This window comes from Populus nigra, chromosome 9, assembly GCF_951802175.1.
Source record: "Populus nigra chromosome 9, ddPopNigr1.1, whole genome shotgun sequence".
Taxonomy (NCBI): Eukaryota; Viridiplantae; Streptophyta; class Magnoliopsida; order Malpighiales; family Salicaceae; genus Populus; species Populus nigra.
In genome coordinates this window covers 10,535,651-10,545,975 of record NC_084860.1, presented here as the reverse complement: position 1 = coordinate 10,545,975, position 10,325 = coordinate 10,535,651, and the positions used below count along the sequence as shown (strand labels likewise).

General features: G+C 34.3%; 1 protein-coding gene across 1 annotated transcript; it reads left to right on the top strand.

Moving 5' to 3' along the window:
• The first annotated feature begins 2,671 nt into the window (after positions 1-2,671).
• Positions 2,672-9,942, top strand: LOC133703716 (DEK domain-containing chromatin-associated protein 4-like). Its single transcript, XM_062128329.1, has 12 exons — positions 2,672-2,968; positions 3,614-4,249; positions 4,340-4,373; positions 5,352-5,431; positions 5,628-5,687; positions 5,865-5,975; positions 6,542-6,622; positions 6,726-6,803; positions 7,100-7,592; positions 8,601-8,719; positions 9,037-9,067; positions 9,518-9,942. The coding sequence occupies exons 2-12, from the start codon at positions 3,638-3,640 to the stop codon at positions 9,634-9,636; spliced, it is 1,818 nt and encodes a 605-aa protein (XP_061984313.1). The 5' UTR covers positions 2,672-2,968; positions 3,614-3,637; the 3' UTR covers positions 9,637-9,942.
• The last annotated feature ends 383 nt before the right edge of the window (positions 9,943-10,325 follow it).

Sequence of the window (10,325 nt, the reverse complement as noted above, 5' to 3'; positions counted from 1 at the left end):
TCAATCAGTTCTTTTTAAAAAAAACACATATCACTAAGCATGAGTTCAAGCAACATATTTTTTAAAAAACATATATCATCAAGCATATATTTTCCAGCAAAGCAAAACAGCACCCCAAACTCAAGCTATCATGCAAACAAAGAATAAGCATTGATTAATTCAATTTAAGTTCCTTCTACAACAACAAAGATTTTTAAACAAATTAGTAGAAAATAGCTTGAAAGAAAGAAAGAACAAAACAACTAAGAACTAGAACACTGCCTAATAAAAAAAACAGAGGCATGAAAATATCTTGAAAGTGGATAGTAAAACCAATAGCCTACACGATTAAAGATTCTAAGAAGGTTTACAAAATATAAAGCAACCTGTAAAACAAACATTTTCAGATGCATAAATCCACTTATAGCCAAATTAGCACCTAAAATCCAGATGAAAAAAAGCCACAAACAAACTATTTTTCCTATATCTCAAGCACCAATCAACCTCAAATGCCTCATCTTAACAATTTTTTTTTTTTACAAGGAACAAAACAACATGAACTTTAACTACAATACTAACAACAAAAAAAGCAACAAACAATGCTATAAATGATCATTCAATAAAAGTAAAAAAAGTTAAAGACAACTAAAAGGAGCTAAATCTTAAAAATACAATAAAAAGACAATAAACAAATCTAGTTTTCACATGAATGGAGAAAGTTGGAAATAAACATTGAGATGTCTAAACAAACCTCTATGTACCAAGCTTATGACTTGTAATCCAAATTGATTTGAAACTAAAGCTGAGGAAAAGCAGAGAATGATCTTAAAAAACTGACTTTATCCTAGCAGAACACTGGGAAAAAGTTAGGAGCCAGTACACCAAAAAACAGAGCTTAAAGCATTACATATCTTTGCAGGAAAAAAGGAAAATACATGCCTACCAACATGATAAAAAAAACAAGCAACTGGATGTCACAAAACAAAAGTGATTGCTATGACCAGACATGAAATAGAGTTCTTAAAAAACATTCTAACAGGACAACCCATCACCTACCCAAGTTAGAATTAAACTAACAAATTAGCCCCCTCACTTTATCTCCACATTTCCCACTCAAGAAAAAAACTGTACATCACATTGGCAGCAACATGTCAACCTTAACGTGCATTAAATGCCTGTCAGCTGAAACAGCTTAAAACCATACTCCTTTTCTCCTTTCATCAGTATGCTGAACCAACCTACTCTTAACCATCTTAACTGAGACATCCAAATGCATGTCAACACCTTAATTCCTGGAAAATAAAACGTACCAGCACAGAGAAATGCTAATTCCTGGAAAAGAAAACATACTAGCACAGAGAAATGCAAGCAGACTAGTCATGTATAAAAAAGAACTACAAAGAGCCTTTAATCCATGCCAAACCACCTAATAAACAAAGCTTCACCGTCAAGTGATATTTTGTAAAAAGCAAACCGAAAATTAAATTAATTTAAAAAAAAAACAAAACTAGTTAGTGAATCATTACAACAATAAACAAAATCTAACCAAATTACTAATCACAAATAAACTCATCTGCTCTCTTAATCAAATTTAACTAAGTGGGCGTTACATTTAATGTAGCATAATGAGAACACGTACAATCCAGAAGAAAGAACTCCTAAAATCAAGCCAGATTTTCTAGGTTAGTGGCCATGTTTCTATTATTTAAAGCAAAAGAGAACACACCAATGAACAACACATAAAAATAATAGAAAAAATTCAACAAAACATGTTGTGAAATGGAGCAAACTTCCCGTAAGAAACACCGCTTGAAGCTACAGTGAATAAACTCATAATGCATAATGTTTTTCTTGAAACAAAGACTATGTTCCTCCTGGATAGAGCCACCAGCCAGCCCAGCCTTAAAGCCACACCCAAGCCTATAGAAGCACACACAACTGAGAATTAACAGCTTAAAAACTCTTATCTCACACTAATAAACCAACAAGGAATAAATCTCCATGAATTCCAACTTCACACGAGAAAACCACACAAAAACAAACCTTCAAGCGTTAAGAATTACTCCAGTCCACAATGATTACACTCGGTGGCTATAATGTTTTCTTAAACCCTTTTAGTATTTTTAATTTTAATTGAGATGGATCTGGAATTGTGAACGTGTTCTTTGGTTTGTTTGTGAGGCGTTCTGCGTTTGTGCCAGAAAAAAAGAAAGATATATGGCAAGGATGCTGCCATGTACCCAACAAAACAAATGAAAACATAGTAAAAGAAAACTGGCCAAAACTTATTGCAAGAACGAATTTTAAACAGTAACAGTGCAATTTATAATGTTTTAGACACAATTTACAGTGATTCACTAATCTCTTTTAGTTTTTTTTTTAATATATTCTTTTATTAGGTTGCTTTAACAATAAAAGAATGTAATGTCTTTTTAAAAAAATTCATCATGAAAAAAATTAATAGGATGAATCTATAATTTGCATCTTTAAATTATATATTTTTCTTGAAAAAATATGTTAGATGAAAAGAAAAAGGTCTTTAGAAAACATTTTATTTTAAAAATAGCACAACATAATGTAACAGCAAAACATTTATTTACAATATTTTATGATATCCTGTCTCTTGTAACCGTAGGCAAAAAATTATGCATGCTTCTCCGAAACAAACACAAAACTGTCTTGTCCCCCCAGGCTCATCTCCTCAACCAACGCAACCGGAGGGTGTGCATTTGAATATCAAATCAGGACCGTAAAATCCCATATACTGAAAAGATATAATAGAATCAGAGCCATCCATCCATCAGTTCCCAGAATCTGACAGTTTCATCCTAGGTGGCATTCAACTACATTTTAAATCCGAGATATAAATAAAAAATAATCGAGACACCCATTTCGAAATCGAAGGAGAATGTGTCCCAAGTCAAGGAGTTTAATTTTATAGGCTAAGCAATCCTATCGAATCAACAAATTAGAGTAATAATAAACCACTGTAAGTTTCTATTCTCTTCATTTTCATGTCTGTTATGAACAATACTTGTTAATTTGCTCTTTCTTGTTATGCGAGAGTGTCTTTTTAACTGCTGTTTAGGGTTCTTTTTTGTGAAGTTTGACTCTTGATTTTTGGGTTTGGTTCTGACATGTAATTGAATTTGTATGTTGCCTTTGGTTTCTGTGAAAGTGCCGGAAATGAAGGGAAATTGTCGATATTTTAATTTAGGTTTTTTGTTTCTTTAATTCACAAAGACTGCGGAGCTTGAATTCCTGGAATTTCTGCTTAATTGAGCTTAAGAAAGTAACTTTGGCTTAATTTCAACTTCCATTTAAAAAAAAAAAAAAACACGACAAATATATTTAAAAGATCTGTGGTTTTTAAACCAATACGATCGGATTTTTTTGTTGTTGTAAATCTCGTGTTTTGGGTTTTCTCTAAATTTGTATTATTCCTTGTTTCCTTCAGAGGAAAGTTGCCACTTTTCTTCTTTCAAACGGACTTTTTTGCCTACTGTTTTAAAATTGTGCCATGTTTCGATTTCCCCTATGTGCATTCGGACTTGTGTGCTTTTCTTGGCTTTCTTCATTTGGTACTTGTTAATCGTGACCTTCTTATTCAATATGATTCCCCCCCTGAATGCAGCCTTTTTCTGTCTACGCTAAACAAATGGGCGAGGAAGAAAAAGGGACTAAAGTTCCAGAGGTAACGGCAAATGGGACTAGCGCTCCTGCAAAAGAGAACTCCAATGACGTTATGACTGAAAAAACAGAGGAAAATGATGGAATAAAAGAAATGGAAGAAGATAAAAATGATAGCGAGAAAGTTGAGATTGCAAGGATGGATGAAGACCCCAAGGTGACTGAAGAAAGGGAAAGCAAAGACAAAGAAGATGGGTTAGAAGAAGGAAGAACTGAAGCAATGGAAGAAGAAATCAAACCCAAAGTAGATGAAGAGATGGAAGGAAAGGAGAAGGAAGCCAAAGAAGAGGTGGAGGAGAAGGTTGACGTGTCCAAGGAGAAAGAGGAGGTGGAGGAGAAGGTTGACGTGTCCCAGGAGAAAGAAGAAAAGTTGGAGGAGGAGGACGGGGGACGATCAAAGCAACGTGGGAAAAGGAAGGGTGATGGGAGGAAAGCTGAAATGAATAAGTTAATGGAAGAGAAGAAGGAGCCGGGGCCAAGGACTCCTACTTTTGATAGGCCACAGCGTGAAAGAAAATCTGTTGAAAGGCTGGTGGCAACTGTTGACAAAGATGCTGTCAAAGAATTCCAGATTGAAAAGGTCTTTTTTTATTGCATTTTCAGTGTACAAATTTTGTATGCATGTCATCTGGGGAATTTAATTTATACTTCGTTTATGTTAAAAATGCAGGGCCGAGGTATCCCACTTAAAGATATACCTAATGGTATGGTCCATCTTTTATTTCTGAATTCCTTCTTATCTTGAATTTCAATTTTGATGCTGTCAGAAAATTTCTTGTTTTGCTTGTGCTCTTTTTGGTGTAACAAATATATTAAATGAAAGTTGATGATCTTGAAAGTGTTTACTGTGCAGTATTGATTCTATTGCACCTTGGATATCCAATTTCTTTTTAACCTGAGTTTCATCCTACTGGGATTATAGGCCTTTTCATTGTAATATTAAAAAGTGCTCAATTTATGTCTATACATTTGTTATTGACATTTTAATTGATGTCTGAAGGCTAAACTACGTGTTCAGCTGTTTTGATTTTTTATTGTCTTCCTCTTAGAGGGTTGTAAATTGATTATAAATTGTCTCCAATTTTCATTAGTGTTCCTATATTTTTACCTACATATTGATTTGGAGGTAGTTTTGACTTCTGATTCTATAATAAATAGTTAGATTTTGTGCTCGTGAAAAACTCAGGATATCGTTTATGTTGTGGTGTAATATATGACTTTTAAATGTGTAAACCAGAGTTAACAGGATGTCTACCATGCCCCTTGAATGCCATTCTTTGGATCATGCGGTCTAGAATGGCATTCAAGGGGGATGGCAGCCATCCGAGTTCTACTCTGGTTTACTCTAGATCGCATGATCCAAAAGTTGCAACGTGACTTTTTCTTATTTTTATATTTAGTACATTCTTTTGTCATCCTTTACTTTTCCCATGCACCATCTTCCCTCTTGGTTTAGCCTTGTGATTTTTTTCCAAAACTTGTCATCTATGGTATTTCTTTTCTTTTCTCTTTGTAGCAATTGTTTCTTACATGAATGGTTGTTACCATGTCTAAGAGGGTGGTTGAAGAATAAGGGAATATCTCTTTCATAAATCTTTCATTTTATAGTGGGTGTGTTGAACATACCCATGCAGAGCAATGGGTGATGGAAATGATGATCCCTGAAAATGTTTTCTCTACAGTGGCGTTCAAGTTTTCAAGAAGGAAGGCTGATGATACATTCAAACTGCTTCATACAATTCTCTTTGGAAGGAGAGGAAAGGTAATCCGATTGCTCTATAATTTCTTATTTGCTCTTGCTGTGATCTTGTCTTTCTCACCTTTCCCTTGTGTTTGATTTGGAGGATGTTGAACACAAATATAAACTGGGTTCTTATTCATTGTTTGTGGAATGGAAAAACAGGGTTTATTGTATTCCAATCCTTTCTTTATGCAATTTCAGTTCCTTGATTTTGCAGGCATTGCAGATTAAGAGTAATATATCCCGGTTCTCTGGTTTTGTGTGGCATCAAAATGAGGTGAAAAAATCACTTTGAATAGATGATTATTCTTTTTCTGTACAAGTGCTAATTTTAAATGCAGAATGTTAGAGGGTTTTAAAAATTTTGTTTATCTCTGTCATTAACTCCTTGGTTCCTTGTACCATGTTAGTCTTCTGAAACACTGATCACTATTGTCTTCTATAATTATTATAGGGGAAAGAAAAGAGTAAAGTGAAAGAAAAATTTGACAAGTGTAATAAAGAGAAGCTGTTGGAATTTTGTGATGTGCTTGACATACCAATTACCAAGGTTACTACAAAGAAGGTGAGTTAATCAACTAATTGTTGTTGGTTAGGTTTCAGTTAATCAACTAATTGTTGTTTGTTAGGTTTCAGCTCATGGGGTCCAAGGATTGATTCTTGCTCTCCATGATTTTCTGATCTCTCTAGCTCAGACAATTATTTCCTTCATCCACCATTTATGAGGAAATAAATCAGTTAATTTAGATATCTGCACTGCTTCCTTGATCCTGTGCATGGGGAAGGGATTTTTCCAAGTTATTTCTAACTTTGTTAATGGTATAATTTTGTTAATATGTAATTTGATTAACCATATAATTATCATTGATTAGAAAATCATGGTTTACCCTTGTGAATTCTAGGTTTTCTAATCAACATTGCTTCTGTCTCTGTGTGCACATGAGCATGCACGCAAACAATCTAGCATTATGTGAACCTACAAATCCTGCTGTTTGAGGGATGCATTGATGTTGATTTTACAAACACCATTGTAGTTTCTTCTATTGAGGCTATCCCTAAATGTCAGGGCTTGTTCTTTCTGTTAAGTTGAGTTAAATATGCTACTACAGTGGTCTTAAAATGCACGCACAGGAAGATGTTGTTACAAAGCTGTTAGATTTTTTGGTGGTCCCCCATGCTACAACCAGTGATTTGCTTGCTGAAAAAGAGAAGGTTTGTTGACCTTTATCCTCCATTCCTATGAATTTCAGGTGTTGCAAATTGAATTCCTTTGCCATGACATCTATTTGAGTTTTGATGTTTATTTGGCTGTCAGGAAAAAGTGAGCAAAAAGCGCAAGAGAGTGGCCAAAAGTTCAACATCTGGGAGCACACCATTGAAATGTTCAGCTAAGGTATAATTACCTATTGTGTACCCAGTTGGCTCTAAGGACATGCTTGGGGGGAGGGAGAGGAGGAGGGAGGGTGCAACTGTGATGCTCCTTAAAATTTGGTGTCATGTCACATACATATCTTGTATTCTGTTTGTGAAAGCCTTTCGCTGAAAAGCTGGTGGATTGCTGTTTGTGCAATTCTACTGCTTTAGAAGAATCTGATAGGTTGCACAATTTTACAACTGCTTGAATCCCTTTGTGCCTCTAGAGTGTTCATATTATTTTCCCTTTTTAAAAGGGTGTGGGTTGTTTTGCAGAGTCGAAGAAAGGCTGCTGATAATTCAAAGAGGAGAGATAAAAAGAGTACATCTGATACAGAAGACGAGTCAGAAGAAGAGAAAGCAGAGGAAGATGAAGAAGAAGAAGAACAGGAACAAGAAAATGTAGAAGAGCAAAATGAAAATGGTGCTCTAGAAAAATCTGATGCTGAAATCTCTAAACATTCTGAAAGTGAGGAGAAAAATGAATCTGTAGAAGAATCTGAAGAAAACTCTGGAAAATGCAAAAAGAGGTCGGCTACATCATTGAGAAAAAAAGCACCTTATGGAAAAGCTAAAACCAGAATCTCCGTCTCCCGTAAGTCCAGTTCATCAGTGAAAAGAACGCCTAAAAAATCTTCATCAAAACACATTCTTTCTGATGAGGATAGTGATGCAAGTCCAAAGGTTTCCCCAATGAAGAAGAAAACTGAAAAGGTATCAAAGGAGAAACACTTGCCTTCAAAGAAATCTACCTCCAAGGAAAACACAGGTAAATTTCCTTGCAATAATACAGGTATAAAATAATGGTTGCAGTTAAGAATCTTTTTGCAAATCACATATTTTTAATAATTTTACTAAATAAGCATGATAACAAAACTTCCAATGGTTTAATAACATATTATAATGCTACAAATAATATTCATTGCAACTTGTAGTTGTGTAAGAAAATATTCATCTCCATAAAATTGAACATTAGTTTAATAATAACAAGATCCATGTACAATATAAGCATTAAAAATGAAACAAAGAAATCTAAGAAATCAAAGTTCAAGGTAATATAAATTTAAAAATATTAGCAAAACTTAAGATGCTAACCAAACTTTTGAAAACCATTTAAAAATAACATCAATGCCACTATAAATCTTTAGTTAGGTATAAAATTATATAACTAAAAAACATTTGCAAGTTGAATATGAAGTTTCAACAAGATTATTTGTAAATAATGTAAAAGTGGGGATATTTTGTCAACCTAAACTTGTAGTTTATAATATTTTCACTTTAAAATAAGCAATGAAATTTTTTTATATTTTATTTAGGTTCAAAATCATGAGATTTTTTAAGAATTTGGTGTGGGTATGTAGAAAAGGTATTGAAAGTTGAAAAGATGATATATAAAAAAAGTAAAGGGAACAAGTAAAAATGGAAATAGCTGGAATATTGGAAAGTAACTGAAAATAATTGCCACAACCCCATTTTCTTGTGAAATGGAAATGGTAATGCAGTGAAAAATCTGCTAAATTATGGCTTTTACAGACTGTAATGTCCTTTTTAGATCCTATTATTTATTTAGTTGATTGTTCTCGTTTGGAAATGGATTGCTGTTGTTTATTTGGTCAGAAGATGATAATATGTGTAAATGCTATAATTCACCCTTTGAATATATCATAGAAGTTTCTTTGAATTTAATCATGACTATCTTAATCTTGTGAAATTGAAGTGTGGTGCTATTGTTTTCCTTTACACTGACGTATGAAAATCTTTTCTTTTACTTGTTAAGGTAAAAAAGTTGGAAAAGGGAAGGAAAAGGCTAAAGTTAAAGAGAACAAATTGATGCCAAGTGATGATGAGCTTAGAGATGCGATATGTGAAATTCTTAAGAATGTGGATTTCGACACGGTAAGATCTGATATCATTTCTTCCTATTGATGTGACAGGCTAATAAGAAGCAATTAGAAATGCCACAAACACAGCATGCTGGATACAAACGTAGTGACTGATGATATTCTGCTGTTTTGAAAGATTGCTTAATTGTTCAAAACAAAAGACTCTAGTTATTGTGGTTGTCATTTTTACCAGCTAGATCTTAGCGATCAAACTTGGCAACTATCATTTTCTGCAAAGAAATCTTATTGAATTCTAATGTCATTTTTTCCATCTCCGTATTTCAATATTTAATAATTGTCCAGAACTAATCTGTAATTTGTTATTTGCAGGCTACATTCACTGATATTCTAAAGCTACTTGGTATGTATTTTTTACTTTCATTGGTTTGAGTAAAGTGTGTTTCTTCTTATCTGGAAAATACCATGACAAGCAATCTTATGACAAGTTGACATGAGTAAATAAACAAGCCCTTAGTCTTGTTTCTATAGTTGTGATCGAACATGCTTGCTTCATCCACAAATTGACTAGATAATGTACAATTTTACCATTTTACAGTAGATTTGTAGAAAGGCAGGCATATGTAGTTTGTCTTTCAGTGATTAAAGTGATCCTTGTGGTCCACATGTAAGAATGAACCGCATCTTGAATGACAATAGGTCTGTCAAGGTTTGTCTAGATTGGGAGATTTCTTAAGATGTACCAGGCATAAAAAGAAATAGCAACATTTGCCTTAAATTCTGTTATTGTAATTTAGAGATCATATTTGTATTTTATTTGTGGTTGCCTGAAAGTAATCTGGCCACATTGCAGCTCGGCGATTTGACACAGATCTCACTACAAGAAAGTCATCTATTAAGCTTGTGATCCAAGCTGAGCTCACCAAACTAGCAGATGAGGGTGATGATGAAGATGGAGAAGGTGAAGCATAGAGAGATGAAACCCAGTCTGCTGGTCAAGAGGTTGAAGCCTGAAACGTGTAACTCAGACTTTCCGGGAATAGTGTAGCTTTGTGTTTTATGTTTTCATTTCACTCGTGCACAAATGATTCTTTCTGTAAGAATGGCCAGCTGTAATTCGTTCTTAGTTTTCAATTTGCTGGCTAGCAGACAAGCATTTACTAGAAACTAGAGAAGGTGAGCCTCGCCATGCTTTCCACAATATATATTATGTTCTAATCATGTGAGGTCGGTTATGACAGGTTATTATTTCTCAATTATTTGTAATCTTCAATCCAACTTGTCATATGCCTAGCTGATTGTGTGTTGATGATATCGTTTTTGATTTGTTTCAATAAATTGAACTCACAGGTCTGTCTCAGTATGATTCCTTCTGGTAGTATTTACAAGATGCGACCATTGATCAAACTGTTGCTGATTGCCTAGCTGGTCGGTCACTAGAGCCTGGTCCATTGTGAGGGAAGCACCCGCAAATATGCTTGGTACAAGCCCGCCCTTTAAATCTTGTTGAACAAGGCTTGCGAAAGCTTTCCAATTTGAACACCAACCGAGGAGATGCATGGAGTGAGGATGTTCGTTTGGTCTTGGTACTAGGAAATTGGAACTCGAGAGGTGGTGCCTGAAGAACCTAGCCTGATGTCTTTATCAAGCGTCATTTATCC

Coding starts and splice junctions, on each gene's coding strand:
- LOC133703716 (XM_062128329.1), top strand. CDS start 3,638: ATGGGCGAGGAAGAAAAAGGGACTAAAGTTCCAGAGGTAACGGCAAAT. Junction 5,432..5,627: donor TCTTTGGAAGGAGAGGAAAG/GTAATCCGATTG, acceptor TTGATTTTGCAG/GCATTGCAGATTAAGAGTAA. Junction 6,804..7,099: donor CATTGAAATGTTCAGCTAAG/GTATAATTACCT, acceptor GTTGTTTTGCAG/AGTCGAAGAAAGGCTGCTGA.